This window comes from Stigmatopora argus, chromosome 3 (assembly GCF_051989625.1).
Source record: "Stigmatopora argus isolate UIUO_Sarg chromosome 3, RoL_Sarg_1.0, whole genome shotgun sequence".
Lineage (NCBI taxonomy): Eukaryota > Metazoa > Chordata > Actinopteri > Syngnathiformes > Syngnathidae > Stigmatopora > Stigmatopora argus.
Window position 1 is genome coordinate 16,424,421 of NC_135389.1, and position 20,227 is coordinate 16,444,647.

Below are 20,227 nucleotides of genomic sequence, written 5' to 3' on the forward strand. Positions count from 1 at the left end.
CTTGGTTTTTAGCTTTGACAGTCCCATAACTTTAAGAACAGCCCTTTCGTCGTGCCTGGACTATAGGGTGTTATTTAATGCAATCATTTTTGTGTTTTATACGGTGCTGTACGATATGATGATCTATATCAGCAAAATGATGTCAAACTTTCTATTGACATTTCTTTCCATGTGTATATGCCATTAATGCCGTAAATAGAGCTGTTCCAGCAATATTCTTTTTTTCCCAGCAGATGGCGCCCAATTTGAAGTGAGTTGTAATGTTGATAGGATTCCATATGCCGCAGTAATACCAATAATCGGCCTCCAGATCTCCCTATCTCTCCTCAATATTTAGCCATTTGGCTCCACCTAACCGCTGTATGTGAGTAATGCAGGCAAGACAATTGAAAATAGCAAAACACTCGTTCCAGTATTAATATTCATTCATTTATTATCAATGTTCATTACTTAATATATAGAGGTGGTATAAGTCAAAACCACAAGTCACAAGTATGAGTAGATAATCAATCGGATATCTTTTATATTTCAGTAAAAATATGAATGCTATTGTGTGCCTTGTGTTTACACTGGATAGTTTTAGGTTGCAGCATTGATTGATATATCTAATATTTAGGGGCAGGTCATTTTAATGTCAAATTGGTGAGTTTTTCAATAGGCAATGGACTTGCTAAACTAATGGATGGCTCGGCTCACCTTGTAAGAAGAAATTGTGGCGTGTTCATGGCTTTAGGTATGGAAAAAAATGTGTGAAAACTTTGAATTGTATTGTTACTGGTAGGAAATTAGAAATAAAATGCCAATTCATTGATGCAAGTAGAAACATTGAACAAAATTATGATTTACGCAAATGTTACACCCACCGCAGTCACATAAAATACACAGTCCATAACTTTGAAACATGGAAGAAGCCCTTCTATCTTCTATATTCAGGGGCTGCTTTGCTTCACCTGTCACTGGATGTTTTAAATCTACAGGGTACAATGAAATCTTACATTTGACAATGTATTTGAATTAGGAATTTGCTGCCTTGCTGCTTTGATGTCATCCATCTTGCAACAGGGTAATTAGCCATAACGGCTAAAATCTGCCAATAATGGCTACGAGCAAAACATTGGACTATTCTGAAGTGGCCGTCTATCAGTCTTGATCAAAACCCTATTACACATCAGTGAAAGGATCTGAAAGATGCCGTCTGTGGTGCACACCCTTCAAACAAAGCCTTCTGATAAGTGCTAAAGTCTTATGGAATGGAATATCAAACACAAACATTAACTCTTTCAGTGCTATTGGTGATGATAGACGTCCGTCTTCTCATCTTTCTGCTGTGAATTTAAATGAGTTTGTCACAAATTGACATCGGATCCATTCAAACGCAACGCTTCTGTTTCTGACGGATTGGACGTCTATGTGGTCAATGCCACTGTGATGTAATCATTCCATGGTTTTAGGTTTTATTCCATTGGTCATTTGCTGAGATTTTTTTTTTTTTTAAATTATCGTCCCATCTACCAGACCTTTTCGTTATCAAATATTCCATGAATAAAGCTATAGTAGTTAGTTTTTCCTTTTCCACTTGCACTATTAAAACAAGTGAACTTGAAGCAAATTTTGTAAATCACATTTATTCTATTCTAACTAATAACACAGAACCCTGGTCCCATTTGAGAGTTGACGCCATGAATAAGATGCCATGTTTGTTTTCCTTGCAGGATGTCATAACCTGCTTTGCACGGGGGGCACCATTCATGTCGACAAAATCCCTTTTTGGCTGTATGATTTCCTCCCATCAAAGAATGCCACACACCCACACAATCAGGGACTCGAGCAATGGGACAAAAGACGTGCACATCCGCTTGTGATAAGCGGAAGGATGCACCTGTCCTTGGTAATTGGCAGCAATTAATGACATCCTCTTTTTCCTCACAGTTTTTGTACTACGTCTTAACATTTGCTTATGTGCGAGTGTGTATTGCAGTTTCCCCTCCCAAAAAAAGTCCGGCGAACAAGTCCTCTTCTCTACGTTGCGGTGAGTAATTCAGCCATAATCCGCCTTTCTCTTCTTCTTCTTCTTCTTCTTCTTCTTCTCCTCCTCCTCTCCTGTGGTTCCATTCATATTCTAATCACAGCTTTCCCTTCTCCAGCTCTCTCAGGCACTCCATCAGAGCCTCCACCAGCCTGGGGCTTTACACTTTTACCCCCCGCTCCCCCTTTTTCCTCACTCACTTTCTCTTCTCTTTGGCCTCCCCTCCTTTTGTGACCGTCCCCATGCACTACTTGTCGGAGGCGCACCAAAATAAGGTTGGGGTGATAAACCCAAGGACAGGAAATCAGTATTACGGCACCGTCGCAGACTTTATCTAGCCGAATGCCTCGGTATACTTTTGTGTAGCAATATTTAAGAAAAGAGCAGAAAAGTTTGTGTGTATAGAGCTATGGGAAGTCACAAGAAATTGATAAAAATGAATAAGTTCCTAGTAGAAAATACACAAGCCCCACTTTTAAAAAAAAACTTTTTTAGCGTATTACTTTTAAAGTAATCTCATATCTGTTTTTAATTAGCATGTTTTCAAATTTGTTTTCATGAATTACTATGCAAATAATTAATTTCTTCAAAATGGATCCTTCAATTTACGTATTCATTTGTTTAATTTTTAATTATTAATGTATTTTTTTTTGCCCATCGCATAATACACACAACACTAATATACCGCAATTGCAAAATATTGTCCCGTGGGCCACAGGTTGAATGGAATTTTTAAAAATTAGGGTTGGGGGGGAACTCATAATTTGTGGGGTTAATAAAGCAGCAAATCCAAAAATGCAACCATTTTCATCAATGTTTAGCATTTGCAATTGGATTGATTTGATTGGATCATTGCTTAAACGATCGATGATGCCATCAATTGAATGGATGCAACTAGCGGGGAACACTTGCCATGTATTTGAACACGTACTCCTTCAAATTGATTCTGCTTACGAGGAAATGTCGGAAAAGTTCGGGCCGTGCGCTTGTGTGTGGTGTGAAAGCGTATGAAATGCCATCATGGAGGATGGGTGGACTACCCCCCTTTTGCCCTCCTTTTTTTCCTTGGGAGGGGAGCTTTTCTTATTCAAAAGAGGTCCACAAAAGACTTCCAGTGAGCCTTGCCACATCCCCATCTGACTCGGGGCCCATTCATCAGCCTCGCAAGCCTATCAATGACACGTCCCCATCAGGGCTCCTATAAAAATCAGCCCCCTTTCCCATGAAACATCAGCAAACATTTTGACGGCTCTGCCTTTGCCCCCACTGGATTTCTGGAGGACCCTCCAAAACGCCACCCCGCGGATCCACACCCACCCACCAACCCACCCACACTCTCTCTCTCTCTTTTCTCCACTCAGACCCTCAGCATCTCCCCTCCGTCGGCCAGTGGTCGCGGAGACGGCGAGCGGGGCGAGGATAGAGAGCAGGTGGAGGAGGAGGAGGTGGGAAAAGTCGCCGCCGTTTTCTACTGGGGGGAGCGCTTGGATGGGAAGAGGATGCACTGCGGGCTACTGGAGGAGCCTGACATGGATTCCACAGGTCAGTGGCAAGCCCGGAAGCCGCGACAGACGCGACGAGGCTCGGGCCTCTCGGTTTTTTGGGGGGACCTTCCTTCCCTGCGGAAAACCGGCCTTTGGCTTTTTTTTCTGCGTTGTACTAACTTGGTGCAAATTTTGCCTATTCATTCCTTCATGTTTGGGCCCCTTGACTTTGGCTTTTGTCTACTTTGAGGTTGTTGTTTTTTTATAGATAATATTTGATGTAGAAATAGTAGTTTTGCAGCTTAGGTGGTTGTATTTGTTCTATATATAGTTTTTTTTAGTTCGTTGAAACAGATTGTAGTTAACAGAACGCGTTGGAGTACCTAGTTCTTTTTATAACAGTATATTGTTTTACATGTTATTCTGTTAAGGAAATTTATTATAATATGGGAGGAAATTTAGTTAGAAAAGAAAAAAACAGGTGATTATTTGAATCATTTTTATACAATGTATAGTTTTTTTTTAGTAGGGGAAAACTTTGTAATGAAATATTTCTTTGTTAAAATGCGAATCTTATTTTTATTTCGCATGATTAGAATTTTCTGTTGCTTTTTTTTAGCTGATTGGTTAAATATTTGAGAAGTTTAAAATCAATACTATTTCAACCTTTTTTTTTTTTAATTCTATTTTGAAAAAAAAGATCCTAAAAATAACATACAACCCCATTTGTATAGGATTTTAGATGAAGTAACATAAGTGATCAAACTAATTCTCTGGGAAGGAAATGCAAAGTGGTGATTCAGTCAAAAGTATGCTAAAATGTGCAGATGCATCAGTAAGCGGATAAAAAACACCCTCCTTTAGGAGGATTTAAAAAAAAATGTATAGCATTATTTGCAAACATTATCTTATCTGTAGAAAACAAATCTGATTTTTTTTAACTTAAGAATATGTGATGAATCCTGCTGAAATCTATGAGGAAAATTAAAAGTAGGATCAATTATAGTACAATGAGAAATGTTGACAATCTTTAAAAGTCTTGCGAGAAGTTTGAAGGGCTATTAAGAATAATAATCGTATGAAAAACTATCTTCTGACTGAACTCCAGTGTCTTGAGTCAATTGTTCTCAAATAAAAGTAAACTAGTCCGAGGAATGTTTTGAAAACTTTGAAATTTAAAGTCACATAATAGACAAAACTCTAGTGTTAAGTCGCATGAAAAAAAAATCCTGACACATCATCCGCCCTTTCACTAGCATTATAATTAGTCATGAAAGTCCAGTGGCATAGTTTGGCAAAGTTATTGAGTGATTTTGCAGGTGTGTGTCGGGTCACTTAGTCCATAGTCCGCGTTCACAAACGTGTGAACATCCATCCCACTTGTTGATCGACTTTAATCCAATTATTCCCGTCCCGTACTTATCTTCCCTCGAGGCAAATGAAGCCTGTGTGGGAAATTAGCTTCACTTCAGCTGCTTTCACTTTATACCCCCCGCCTTAACCTCCTTAGTTATTAGATGAATTTAAATCATATAATAATAATGAAAGAAGATCCCAATTTAGTGCTAGCGGCCTGAATTTGTGTTTTGTGTCGCTCAGATGGAAAAACAAGCGTTTCTTTGAAATTATGTGACGTCGTTTTAGAATATGAAGACGAGGAAGGCTATTAAAATCAGTCAAATGCAAGGCTATTGCTCATTCCTCAGTAACACCCGTCAAAAGGTTGAACTCATAACTCAGCCCAGCATTTTGGACATTGAAAGGGTTAGAATATGACTTGTATAATAATTGACCCATAAATGAGCTTGATCTGTCAATCAAAACTTGAGCAAAACACCCCTGTGTATCGCAAAGTTCGCTCGTGTTACGTCCCATTCTCATTGTGGTTGTTTTACATCTCTCATTTGCTATGAACACATTTCTTTCACTTTTCTGGACAATAAAAAGTATCAGTGAGGTAGAATCCTCCTAATGATTCCCTGTCCGGTGCTTTGAAATAGCTGTATTGTTGAATATTTTTTTAGATTGTGTCGCTTATCTTTTGGCTTTCTTTCTTCTTCTTGTTTCTAAATGATAAACTCTGATTTTGATGATGAGGTTGATTTAGCTTTGGTATTGACTCTTTTTGGGATGTGGATCTACTAAATTGGCCCTTTCCCATCTCATAAGATGAACATTATTAGACAGTGTGGTATAGCTAGTTTTTATACAAATTCAGAAGAAGGCATATTTGCATGAAATATTTATTAGAACATTTGTTGGTAATGCTGGTGAATGGCTAGCGACCAGTCAAGGATGGACCCCGCCTACAACCTGATATTACCTGGGCGGGATCGTGCAAGTGTAACCGATGTGTGGCTGGTTTTTACTTCTGGTCTTTATAATAATAATGGCAGAAGGCATTTTTTGTTCATAGATGCTGTGTTGATATGCAGTGCTAAAGCTAAAAAGTTGTGGAATTTTGTTGATGGTTGAGAATTTTTGAGACTTGAGTTTGAAATGGTTTTGAAAGATCAAAATCAAGGTGGAAAAAATTTGATTCCTTCATTTGAAGTTTGACTGTGAACATCTGTTAAGTTGGGAAATTAGATTTCAAGCTGTGGTTGTTTCAATCATTTGAGGCCAATTTCTAAAGAGTGAAGTATGAGTTCCCTGCTTATGTACTGGAGTATTTGAACAAATCAATCAAACAAACATATCTTGCTTAAAAGGTGTTTGCTTGCTTTTTCCGTGGTATTTCAGTGGACATTTTTTTTAGAACCAAAACCCATAACACGTGTTGCTTGGCGGTTGTTTGAAGGGTTAGAATAATCGGCATAGGATTTCTTTTCGATTAAAATTGCATTAAGGGTCTGTTTGGTTCCAAATGATGTGGTTCTGATTAAGTATGCAAAGTTGAATGTTAATGTCTTAGCTGTGTTGGCTTTACGATAAACATCTTTGCCTCTTATTTGGAGAAAAGTGTATTTTTATTTCTACAAAGTGATTGTATTGATTGTCCCCCAATGTATGAAAACAGGTACTAAAATAGGAATACTTAAAAAATGTATTGCGCCTACTTTTTCCACCAATTTTGAAGACTTGTGGTTCAGTAAAGCTAATATGGATATTTATGCTGCAGTTTTCTCCTAAAATCGAGTGGGTGCGGTTTATATTCAGGTGGAGCTTATAGTCCAGAAAAGATGGTATTTTAGTCTCAATTTGCTTTTAGTCTATAAAGCGCAAAACAATGAAAAGAAAGGTTTTCTGTGTTCCCTGGTTAGTAGTGTATGTATTGTTGTTTCTCCACCTATTCCAAAGGGTCTGGAACGTAGTCCCCACAATAAACAGGGGGGGAGGGGGGGTGTTCATTGTACCACGATACTGGGACCAGTAACAATAATGGTCACAATTATGGTCACAATTATGAAATTAGTTGTGTTTTTGTCCCCTGCTGGGACACTCGTGCGTGCTTCCATCATCATATACTCTTGCTCCCCCAAACATTTAAAAATGTGTGGACCCCCCGCCCCCCTTTCCTTCCAATGCTGTGTCCCAACAACAGCCGCTGTGCTTGTCACATCCCATCAATGTTGGCATGCTAGAAAAGGAGACTTTTTTTCCCTTGCCGCTCATTGCCTTGTAACTCATTAAAATGCAGAGTTAGTCCATGCATCCTTGTGGACTTTTAACAAAACTACATTTAAAGGGCCTTGTGTTTCTGAAAGTATTGTTTATTGATACACCAACTATAAACTTATTGCAGCTGTAATACATCAAGAGAGCACTACAGTTGAGATAGATAACATTCCAATAGCATTCAATCAAGACGCATGGTGCAGCAACACATGTAGACAGACATCAAAACAATTCTTACACACTTATAATCTTTTTCATTCATGCAATGTATGTGCATATGTACAATACACTGTTCATTTTTTCATTTTCCGTACAGCTTATCCTCACAAGGGTCGCTGGGGGTGTTGGAGCTTATCCCAGCCAACTACGGGTAGCAGGCGGGTACACCGTGAATTGGTTGCCAGCCTATTGAAGGGTACAAGAAGACAGACAACCATTTACACTTGGAGACCATTTAGAATATTCAACCAGGCTACCATGCATGTTTTAGGGATGCGGGAGGAAACCGGAGTACCCTCAATCTCAGAACTGTGAGGCGGTGTATATGCTAAAGACAAATTAAGATATCAAGGGCTTAATGGCATGTCTATTAATTTTATTGGGAGAACGGGATTTGCGATATTTCAAGTTTCAAGTGATGTCATGGTACGAATTAAACCCATTAATCAGTTGGAGTTGAATAGTCCGGTCTTAAAAACAAAAGAAAAATCTGCAATCTCCAAACATTTGACTTCTTCAACACTATTACTGTAAATAATAATCATAAAGTGCTCCAAGCTGTATTCATCATTCATTGTTCTTGCAGTGCACAAAGCAGGTGCTTAGTTTGCCTTGAGCGGGCTGTCATTAAAATGCTAATGTTCTCCTAATAAACACCCAGCAAAGTCTTTCTAGGCTGATTACTTAATTTTATCCATGTTCGTTTTAGGAAATTCCAATACTGAGCCTCCCAGTCAGAAGCACACATGCACACACACGCACACCCACACACACGCACACACGCACGCACACGCACAGTAGTTGAGCTTGAAATGAAAACAGGCACAATGGCCTCCTTACTAAACGTGCACAAGCTCTTTTAAGCCGAGGTTCTCCGTCGTCATCTTCTCCCGGGGGCGGGGGTAATGGGGTCCCGGTGGTGGGTGGGTTGGTGGGACAAAGCTGGCCGGATTCCTGCCGTGTGGATGAAAAAGCCCCTCAAATAGAGCCGTGGCCATGGCTAGCCATTTGTGCATTTATTCCACAGCCAAGTGAAGGCCCGCTAATACATACCCGATGAAAAATCGGGCCCTAAAATATACATACATAACATGATTTAGTTTTTGTATATTTCTATCAGTTTTCTTTTCTTTATATTCAGGCTTTCTATGAAATAATCTGAACATTCAATCTAGTATATTTATGTATACACAACTGATTACGCACATTACCATGCCAGTCAGTTACTGTTTGTGAACATTTTTTGTTCATTGATATTAACATATTTTTCAGAAAGTGTCAGATTTTATGAAGGCTAGAATATATTTTCCTTGTTTTACGGGTGGGCTTTATATAAGAGAAGACATTCATTATTCTAAAATTCAGCTGAAGCTGTTTGTGTACCACTAGTCGGAGAATATGAATTGTATAGTTTGAATTCTGTTTAAAAGTCTACAAGACTGAGAATTTTACAGTATGTCCTACAGCATGTTAGAAAATCCCACTACATGGAGGGGACGTATTGTATGATTCACATTGTGCGCCACTAATCTCCACATTTGTACTTGGATTCATTATAGTGAGATGAAGTGACTATAGAGACTTTCACTTACACTCCTCAGCATGTGTATGAAAGTGTCCATGAAGTCTTTTTTTTATATATATATTTTAATTCAACCAATGTTCAATTAGAATAAATACATTGTATTCTGTGCTCTAAAAACTCATGTAGATGTTTTCAAACATTGCAAACTTGGCACATGTCGGTTCATCTCGTTTTACATTGTGTCTGTTTGTATACTTTCGTAATGTTCAAGTCTTCTAGTTAACGTTCGGTTTGTGTATCCACAGAAAGCTGGATTGAGCGCTGCCTCAATGAGAGCGAGAGCAAACGTTATTCCAGCCACATGTCCCTGGGCAACATGACCACCGACGAGCGTGAGTCACGTTATAAACAATGTCACACTGTGACTGAAAGGCAAGAAATAAAACATTTTTGTTCTCCTCTCAGATGAAGAGAAGGAAAATAACAGGGCCTCCAAACCGCATTCGACACCTGCCACTCTGGAATGGTAATACTATTTGAAGCAAGTACTCTAGTAATGTCAAGTATCTGTATTTTCTTTTTGACTTGCTTTAAATTTGACTTGATCTATTGTATCGCAGAGGACGCTAGCACAGTGTAGCTGTAACCCCGATTCTAACTTGATTGTGTGGTCTAGGCTGGAGGAGAACTATGAGATCGCAGAAGGTGTGTGCATCCCAAGAAGCGCCCTCTACATGCACTACCTGGACTTCAGCGAGAAGCACGACACGCAACCCGTCAACGCTGCCAGCTTTGGGAAGGTAACCGTTCACAGAAAAAGGGGTTAAGACATGATTGTTTTCAATATAAAAGCTATCATCCTTTTTATTTTAGGCTTTACATTTACTGCCACTAGTGCTTATATCTCAAGCCAAAGACATTTGACACGTATCAATGGCAGTGACACTGACTTAAATCAAAACATCTGTTAAGGTCAACATATTTTAGACATACTATACACTATTACAAATGCTTAAAAAAGCTCATTTTAAGGTTAGACAATCTTTCAATATTGACATCCATATACTTCCCATTCTCAGTGGAAAATGTGCAAAATGACAGGTGGAAAAATCCTCCCCGTGGGTTTATCTCCAGTCCCTCCCCAAAATGTAAGACGTCGTCCTCCGAGTTTTGCCGCTTTATTGGGTTTTTTTTAACGCAAAATGAATCCGGCCGGCCAAGCAGCTTGAGCCGGGTCTCAGTGTGAGGCCTCCGGCGGCAGACTTCCATCCCGCCGACAAGATGAGCGACTCCGCTCCGTTCTCACAGGCCTGACAAAGCCAGCCGGCCTTGGTCCCCCCCCCAAAACCAGCAGCCCTCCCCTCCCGCTTTTCCCCTCCTGTCGGAAGATATTGAAAAAGAGAAGGGGCTGGGATTAATGTGTAATTAAAGGAAATTTGGAAGGGTGAGATGTTGCGGAATGTTAGATCAGTGGCTGGAGCGGTGTGGGGTGTCCTTTAGGAAGGCTTCATTGATTCGGGACAAAAAAAAGAGGGAGAGAAGAGGAGAGGAGAGAGTGGGCCCTGCACTGCCTCCCCTGTCTACTCATTTATCAAGCGGGGGGCCTGACAGAAAGTTCACAGCTTGGCCTCTGTTTTCACGCTACACAATGGAGAGCGACACTGTTTGCTAAAGTTCCTCCACCCGCGGCCCGACCCTTGGAGACGGCCACAAAAAAGAGGGGGGATAGTGGCAAACTTAGCATTTATATCGCTCCGCTGAGAGGGCGAGAGAATGTTGCCGTTGCCGTTTAAAATTGCTGTACAGTATGTGAAAGTGCACATCAGGCATCTTTAAAAGTGTATTTGTATTTTTTGACTTTGAATAGATCATCCGGCAGCAGTTTCCAGCACTAACCACCCGACGCCTCGGCACAAGAGGGCAGTCCAAGTAAGTTGCTTGACATTTTGTGACTTTATTTTTAATGGCCATGTAGATACAAAACAGACATTCACCTAGTTATATTTCCATAATCTTATACATTTATTTTTCATTCATTTCCTATAATTTTGGGGTTTACTAACTTAAAAAATCCCTGAAACATATTTAATGAATCCAACAAAAGTACATTCGTAACTGAACTCCATATGGTTGAAACCATATAATTTAATAAAGATGTTTGCACTTTTTTCTCAGTCCGATTTGATGTCTAGTAAGCCAATATATTATTGCAATAGTCATAATTTTTTTTACCTGTTATAAAAACAAAATGATAACTATTTTCTTTCTAAAAGCAGATATTTTTGGGACAAGAATATTGTCTATTTATAAATACTCTGTTAAAGCAAATTTAAATTTATTAGTAATTGAAATATGTGACTACTGTGACAACGAAATTTCCCGAATACGGGATGAATAAAGTTATCCAATCCAATCCAATGTTCATAAACCCTAATGCTGATATGGGCGAAATACTGCTGAATCTCCAAGGTTAATGAATGAATGAAGTTTCCTAACATTGTAGCAGCTCTATATACATATCTACATATTCATGTGTGTATATTGTACGTAAATAAATAATAATAAGTGTGCCGTAACTGTGTGCAGGTACCACTACTACGGCATCGCGGTGAAGGAGACGTCGCAGTACTATGACGTTATGTACTCCAAGAAGGGCGCGGCGTGGGTGAACGAGGCGGGCAAGAAGGAGGTGACCAAGCAGACAGTAGCGTATTCACCGCGCTCCAAACTGGGGACGCTCCTGCCAGAGTTTCCAAATGTCAAAGACCTCCATTTGCCAGCCAACTTGCCAGAAGAGAGGGTAAAACACACATCTCTCCCCCTTTTTAAAAAAAAAAGTCCATTCTATCAATGATGCAGAACAGCCAAGTTTGAGTACTTTGTCGTTATACCAAATTTGCTTGTTCAAGTATCTGATGATTTATAAGTCATTCAACTATGATGACAGCAAGTGACAACTATTTTGTACTTATGTCACTTTTTGTTGTACTTTTTCCACCTCTGCTCCTTAACGATAGGGACCCCCACCCACTGCCTCTGGCTCAGGCTCTAGAGAAAGACCCGAAGGATTTACACCTTGGTTCCTCACTAACTCTTAATCTTTTGGGGGAGATAATAAGATCTCGACGTGGACAAAGGCCAAGCACTAGCTGTCCGCCTTTTTACACACATGGGGGGGAGCGTGATTTGAAATGTTTTGCTGATCTTTAAAGCCTGCTTTATAGCTACTGTGCCGTAACGCCAATTCGCCCGTTCCCATGCTCAGCGTGGGATTTATCTCCTTGTTTTGCTGGCGCATTTCCGTGCGCCCCCCTCAATCGATCAATACTGCGCTTGTCGCCCACAGGTGTCAACCTTCATCATGATGTACAGAACGCACTGCCAGAGGATACTGGACACAGTCATCCGGGCCAACTTTGACGAGGCGAGGCTTTGTTTTGAGCTTTTTCAGGCGGTCTGGGGGTGAGGGGGGGTCGATTCCACTTGATTCCAGACTTGACTCAGTCAAACTTTAGGCTCCACTTTTAAGACTTGTTTGGTGATTCGACTTTTCTTTGAGTAGAACTATGTTTAATATGTGATTATGTTTCAGTACCTTTGACAGCGATAGATGTCCAATCCTTTTGAACTGGAACAGGCTCGTAGTATTACATATCAATCTTACAGGATGGAAGAGGCTAAATTTTGAGGACAAAGGTCATAGAGGTCAGAAAAGAAATTTCGCAATACATCTAAAATGAAAAACGGCGTTTCATATTTAAAACCGAAAAGAATTCACCTGTAAATTTTAACGTCAACACTCGAGAGTGACCAAACCTATGACTTTCTATACATAGTAACTAGACAGACAGTACAGCGGCGTTGTGTCAAAACCTCCTGCAAAATGGCGACTTAGATAGACCATGACTTACTCTAATTTCTCCATCTGTCATTGCTGTAGGTCCAAAGCTTCCTGTTGCACTTCTGGCAAGGCATGCCACCCCACATGCTGCCCGTGCTCAGCTCGCCCACCGTGGTCAACATCGTAGGAGTGTGCGACACCATCCTGTACAAGGCCATATCCGGGGTCCTCATGCCCACCGTCCTACAAGCCCTCCCTGACAGGTGAGCAGGAGACTACCACTGCATGGTCTATTTATTGAAATTTTCCATTACTTTTGAAATCAGTTTTTCTTTTCTTCGCTTCACAGTTTGACGCAAGTTATACGCAAATTTGCCAAGCAATTAGAAGAGTGGCTTAAAATCGCACTGCACGATCTCCCGGAGAACCTGAGGAACATCAAATTTGAGCGTAAGGGGCTTCGATATTTAGCTTGTAAATAATATGGTTTACAGTGGTGGCTACTGCAGCGGCACTGGATACATTTACATGCACCTGTGACAATCTGAGCAACAGAAATGTATTGACTTGTTGTTTTCAAAAAGCAAGATATGAGTGGAAACATGTCCCCCCTTGTTTATCTTCCTGTAATCTTCTCTAGTGTCCAGGAGATTCTCGCAAATCCTGAAGCGGCAAACCTCCCTGAACCATCTGTGTCAGGTACAGACTGCGCCCCGAGAGTTTTTTAATAAAATCCTTATGAGCAAACGCGGCCTCCCAGATAAGAATATGCGCTAACACCGTTGGTGTTTGTGTGGCCTTCCACAGGCATCACGCACCGTGATAAATAGCACCGACATCACCTTCCAAATGTTGGAGGACTGGAGGAACGTGGACCTGAACAGCATCACTAAGCAAACACTGTACACCATGGAGGACTCGCAGGAGGACCAGCGGCTGCTTATTATACACCGTAAGTTCATTCAGTGGCGGGCCGTCAGGGCCTTCAAGGCCTTCTCTACTGGCCTAAGAAATATCTGAATCATATATTATATTTTGTCCATCAATACTCCGGGCCTGGTTCTGATGTCTAAAAAGCTCCAGTATTTGTATTTAATCAATAAATGCTATTTTCGGTTGGATTTTACCCCATTTCCGGGCAATGTTTGCCGGTACACCATTGACATTCATCGCTGTCTTTTCCCGGGAAAATCACCCCTCTGGCCGGGTTGTAATGTCTGAAAAGCTCCAGTATTTGTATTTAATCATTAAATGCTGCTAGGAAGTGGATTTTACCCAATTTTTCTGCATTGATTTATTGATTATTTTTTATGTGTCGCAGCTGTAGCTGCAGTCGAGGTTTTATAGCCATAAAATATTTTTTGAGGGTTGGATTGATTCGTTGAAGGCGCTACGAGAAAATGCATGGACCGCCACTGAGTCAATTTGAACCCTGATCGCAGCATTAGCATTTTCCGTGTACAAATTCGGCCACTCTGAGCAAATACTGCGTTAAAAACGCAAAGGGACTGCTTCTGTTTCAGTATACCAGGAGTTTGATCGTCTCCTGGAGGAGCAGTCTCCCATCGAAGCCTACATCGAATGGCTCGACTCCATGGTGGACCGTTGCGTGGTCAAGGTAAGACCGCCTTGAGAATTTTATTTTAACCGTATTTTCTGCACTTAATGTGAGAAAAAAAGCTTCTGTGCCAGTGAAAAGACACCTGCAGCTCGCACAGCAATCGTCCCCGTAAATGATGCCCACGAGCTTCCCATTTGCGGCCATTATACGCCCGATGTGGCCTTGTAAAACGCCGTCGTCCCGGCAACGCCTCGGCCCGGACGGACAATGGTTCAATAGGGGGGCGTGTCCCCGGAGGCAAATTAAATAGTTGACTTGTTGACATGTTTTCTGGTCTCGGAGGTTTAAGCCCCAAACATAGGCCGAGGGGTTAATATCCTGACCCTCGGGCTATTCTCATGGAAATGCTCTCCTTCTCCTTCTAGGCGTCGGGAAAGAGGCCCGGCTGCCTGAAGAAGGTGGCCCAACAGTTCCTGTTGATGTGGTCTTGCTTCGGGACCAGAGTCATTCGGGATATGACGCTCCACAGCGCCCCTAGCTTTGGTGAGCGGACGCTACTTTTGCTGATTCAGTGCTCCCTTAACCATGAGCAGAAGTGGCAAAAGTCCAAAGCACAGTAAGGAGAAAGGATTGCTTTCGAATGCAGGGAGTGAAAGGGAAAAGTGGACAAAACCAAAAATTGTTTTCTATTTCAAATGAGCTTTTTTGTTTTTATGAAGATTGTCATTAAAAAAAACATACAATATTGATTAGGTTGGCTGCATTTGGAGGCCACATGAACTAAAATGTTAATATTCTGGCCTACATGAGCCAAAACGTTAGGTCCACATTTGTGGATTGCAGGTCTTTGTTAAGCTTTTTTATTGTTTATTTTATAAAATACCAAAAGAATCACTTGTCCCGTAATAAATTGGTCAGTGTAGTACCAAAACAAAATATGAGCACGAGCGATGTGGATGCCCAACCAATTGGTGTGCAGGTGAAGTGGGCGTGGCACGGTTAATTGAGGCGCCGTAAAAGGAAAAGGGAAAGTGACCTCTCGTTCCCCGGCCGTTGTCCTTCGCTCGGCGCTTGAATATCAAAGACACAGCTGGCCGCCGTGTTTCCGTAAAGCAGCTTTATGTGCACAAACAGCTAATTAACAAAAGTGAACCCCCCCCAACGCCACCCCTTCTCCAAAGTGTTTGCCCGTCTTTTCCATTTTATGACAACTTGGGATTGCACCCGACGGCCATGAATAGCCAGCTAGTGTTTATCATGCGCTCACACGCGCACAATGCCACAATTGAGGGGCTCACACACGGGACACCCACTGACACCCGGAGAGGTCAGCGGGACCTATTTTCGGCACTGACCCGGATCGTGGAAAAAGCAGGGCTATGTTCCAAATGATTGGCTCATTTCCGAAACGTTTTGTAGGGATTTGACAAAGTACTTGCGCAGTATTTGGCTTTTTCCGTGGCGGTAATGATGCGTGCTTGTCGCACAGGCTCTTTCCACCTGATTCACCTCATGTTTGACGATTACGTCCTGTACCTGCTGGAGTCGCTGCATTGCCAGGAGAGGGCCAACGACCTCATGAGGGCCATGAAGGGGGAGGGCGGCACAGGTGAGGATGATCATGACGCAAACGCTCAAAAGGTCATGTCAAGTGTCACCTTGATTTACAAACAAAGCTGTCCTTTTCGTCATTTTTCCCCCTAATGCTTTGTGTTGCAAAATTTGCCAAACATCAGCAGTAAAAAAGGGCAAATTAAAATGCTATTACTATTATTTCCAACTAAAAGATGTTCTCCTTATATTCTTTCTTTTTCCGTTGATTTTTCGTTACCATTTTTACTTTTTATATTTTGCTTTACCCCCATCTAATATTTGTAGTTTTTTATCCATGCATTTTAAAATTAGTTTTATCATTATTTTTCGAAATAACATTTTTCTTTAGAAATGGCCACAAATCAATTCAAAGTGAACGAAAATGTACATAAAGTGAGCAACCGGAAGGCAAAATATGCCACTGAAATTTCTCCACAAACGGCCTTTTCTCGTTTGTGGAGAAATTTCAGTGGCATATTTTTCCTTCCGGTTGCTCACATTCAATTGATTTGCGGCCATTTTGAATGAATTTCTAAAGAAAAATGTCATTTCGAAAAATAACGCAGTATCACAGTGCTGTAACTTCAACGTTGTCGTCACCACCCACAGAGCGAGAAGAGGAGTTCACGCTGACGGAAATAACCGCCACTTCGTCACCGTCCCCGGACTCCTTTTCACCCGCCCGCTCCGTCCACTCGGGCGCCGTGTCGTCGGGCTCGCCCGTGGCCGAGACCGAGGCCTCGCCCGAGTACCCGCCCAGCACAGGTACAAATGGATTTTTTTTCTCTGTTGAATCCCTACTTGTTAATTCGCCACAGAGTGTGAGTACTTTAGTGAGTACTTTTGCCGCCTGTGTGTATGTCTCCGGCAGGCTCCGTTCAGTCATATACGTGGTCCCTTACGTACACAGTGACAACAGCGGGCGGTTCCGCGCCGGACGCCAGTCTGCAGCCGTCCTGCATGAGGAGCAACGCCGGCACGACGCCACCCCCACCGCCGCCGCCACCGCCCTCCTCCTCCTCTTCCTCCTCCTCCGCCCATCGTCTGCCTGTTTACGGCCACAGAGAGGAGCACGGGTAAGTTGTCACACGCTTCAATTCTTTTTGCGTTCAGACTCAACTTAAGAATGGTATTTTCAGATACAGCGGCAGCTACAACTACGGCAGCTACGCCAACCAGCATCCTCACGCCATCCAGAGCCAATACCCGGGCCTTGGCCACGATGGCGCCATTCCGCCACCGCTGCACTACTCTGCCTACCACCGCTCGTCCGCGCAGGTCCGTTTGAACACTCTTGAGTTGCTTTCAGATATAAATATGTAGGGTGTCAATCATTCAACTTTCATAGCTTGAAGCTTCGATCGATTTAATACAATATTATCATAATTTTCACGCTATGTACCACTACTTTTTCAAACTTTGAACCCTGCTGCTTATATTTCAGTAAATCCTATACATCAGGGGTGGGCAAACCGGTCCTCGAGGGCCGCTGGGGTGCAGGTTTTTGTTCCAACTGATACAGCACAGATGCTTTGGCCAATGAGATTTGTGCAGAAAACAAGAAGCACCTGACTGCAATCCACTAATTGCACTTGTAGGACACCAGATTGGTGAAAAGGTGTCCTCTTTATGGGTTGGAATGAAAACTCACACCCACTGCGGCCCTTTGTGGAATAGTTTGCCCACCCCTGCAATACATGGACAAATCCAGTTTTGTAAAATTTTAGTGCATGTGTCAAAGTGGCGGCCCGGGGGCCAAATCTGGCCCGCCGCATCATTTTGTGTGGCCTGGGAAAGTAAATCATGAGTGCCGACTTTCTGTTTTAGGATCAAATTAAAATGAAGAGTATAGATGTATATTAAATTTCCTTATTTTCCCCCTTTTAAATCAATAATTGTAATTTTTTTAATCATTTTTTTCTGTGTTTTTAGTTCAAAAATCATTTTGTAAAATCTAAAAATATATTTAAAAAAGCTAAAATAAACATTGTTTTAGATCTATAAAAACTGAATATTCAGGGCTTTTAATCCAGTTCTTTTAATCCATTTATAAAAAAAAAAAACCTAAATATTATATCTAAAATGGTCCGGCCCACGTGAAATCAAGTTCACGTTAAAGCGGCCCGCGAACCAACCCGAGTCTGACACACTTGTTTTAGTGGGTGCATCTTATCGTCAGGTGCGTTTTATAATCCAAAAAATCTGCCTTGCGCACACTTCCCCACATTGAGTTACATTTGACCTAAAGTAATAAAATATACAAAGCGCCATAACAGCAGCTCCCAGATTTTGCTTCCCTCGCCATTTTTTCCCTCTGTTCATTGCTTGCTGCTGCCAAAAGTTGTTGCGGTCACAAAGAATAAGGAAATGACGTGTCACAATTTGTATCTCTCCCAAAGCGGAAACAACTGTCAAAGTCGTATCACTAAAATATTGTTATTTTCACTGGTTTCTTTACAGCTGGCAGACCCCCCTGCTCTGCCCTTTGACTTCCCCCGCAGTGACCGTCTTTTTCCGAGCGCTCATAATGGAGCCGACTGTGTTGTTTATACGTTAACGTGAACACTTAGTTCCTCTTTAGCACCACGCGATGGGCTTAAATCGGGCACAAAGCGGTCGCTTTGTTGGGACTTTGTGGAAATGGGGTGTGCGCTGTTTGGCATCTTTCACCATGGCAACGGCAAGACGCGCTATAACTTACTGCCGTTTAAGACAAACTGCTACTTATGTTAAACATTGGCGGCAATAGACGTCCCATTTAAAGTGACTGGGTTTGTCAGGAAAGGCCTAAATTTGGCGGACAATGAAAGAAATCCCGTTCTGACGTTTTTTGTCAATACTCTCGCAGTACCAGTTCAACGGTCAGATGTCACGCATGGATCCGTGCCTGATGAGCGCCAACCCCCGACTCCACCCGGCGCCCGTGGCCCCCCGCTGGCCCGACATGTCCTCGGTCAACGGCTGCTACGCCAGCCCGCCTATGCATTCGTCCCGCTACGCCGCGTCGGCCGACGTGTACTCGCCTCTGGTGCCGCGCAGAAACTCCGAGTACGAGCACTCGCAACATTTTCCCGGCTTCGCCTACATCAACGGCGAGGCCGCCGCCGCCACCGGTTGGGCCAAGTAGCCCCCCGGGAACACTTTGAACTGTACGTCGTCGGTCGCTCTCAAGGTGCGAGGACGAGCCTTCTGCAAAATCGGGCAACGCTGCCGCCAAGCTGTGCCTTTGTTTTCAGGAATGTCCGCCTCCGCCAGTTAGCCGGCCGCGCCCGAAACGATAGGAAAGGCCCGCGCCGAGCTCTCGGGCGCACGCACAGCAGCACTGCCTTAACCGTCTCCCAAAAAACGAGCCTAAAACGTCACAGGACTTCCTGTGATCCACGCCTGGAGCTAAAAAAAAAAGTGTGTATTCTGTGGCTTTTTGTGTGAGAAAATCTATATATATGCTATGTATTTTCTGTAACTATGTAACATGGTGTATCTTTTGCTTTCTATGGTACTCGGTTGTTCTGTTTTGTAAGAGGATTAGTACATTAACATTGGGTTGTGTGTTTTTTTAATGCACTCAATCGCTACTGAGGACCTATTACCCTATGGGTATTTATTAAAAATAACACAAATAAAAAGAAGAAAGCAAATTATGAAAGTGTACAGTAACATTGTCAATGCAAGCACTGGAAAATGATCTGTGGTGAATGTCGCAGTTGAAAGGGAGAATGTTGCCACATAAAGGATTTCATTATGTTATACTGCTGACTCCCTTTTGTCTTGTTTTTTTTTAAGCAATATTTTTTCCCCACGAATCCAAAGCAATTAATTTTTGTGATTGTGATACCACATCAGAATGATGGTAATTATTTATTTCATTTTAGTTATTATTATTATTAATATTTGCAAATTCAAAGGAAAATTATTTACATACTGGTTGAAATAGTGAATAGTAATTTGAGAGTTTTTCTAGTGTTTATTAAAAAGATTAAAATATTTTTTTATTATGTTATATTTTTAGTTTATGTTGCACTTTTTAAATATAAATGTATAAATAGATATTAGGAAAAAAAATACAAATAACTAGAGCATGTCTTTATGTATTGCATTTGTAAAATTAATATAGTTTAAATTATTACCTTGTACAATTTGGTTTAATTTATTAAGAAGTATTGTTTTGAATGTGTAAAAAACATTATGGAAGAGTTCAAAAACTAGTTGAAAATGGACTACGACCACCCAGCTTCCTTTACTGGCTACATCAGAACCTACAGGCAGCCATACATCCACAATTAATTTATGCAAATACAAATGGGGGACAGTAAGTGATAAATGTTAGAAACAACATTTCACAATCTTCACTCCTTGTCGT

At 41.6% G+C, this 20,227-nt stretch overlaps 1 protein-coding gene across 4 annotated transcripts; it reads left to right on the forward strand.

The window, feature by feature from the left end:
• Positions 1-111: 111 nt before the first annotated feature.
• rfx4 (regulatory factor X, 4) lies at positions 112-19,614 on the forward strand. 4 transcript variants are annotated; one of them, XM_077596624.1, is made up of 21 exons: positions 112-733; positions 1,713-1,888; positions 1,967-2,029; positions 3,388-3,568; positions 9,178-9,264; positions 9,338-9,398; positions 9,549-9,672; positions 10,740-10,801; positions 11,459-11,672; positions 12,219-12,296; positions 12,813-12,976; positions 13,063-13,163; positions 13,354-13,412; positions 13,521-13,665; positions 14,237-14,331; positions 14,700-14,817; positions 15,764-15,883; positions 16,477-16,632; positions 16,739-16,943; positions 17,007-17,145; positions 18,716-19,614. In XM_077596624.1, the coding sequence occupies exons 1-21, from the start codon at positions 679-681 to the stop codon at positions 18,992-18,994; spliced, it is 2,682 nt and encodes an 893-aa protein (XP_077452750.1). In that variant the 5' UTR covers positions 112-678; the 3' UTR covers positions 18,995-19,614. The 4 variants fall into 4 exon arrangements, with proteins under 4 accessions (XP_077452750.1, XP_077452751.1, XP_077452753.1 ...); XM_077596625.1 differs by having other exon boundaries at positions 17,013-17,145; XM_077596627.1 differs by having other exon boundaries at positions 16,778-16,943.
• The last annotated feature ends 613 nt before the right edge of the window (positions 19,615-20,227 follow it).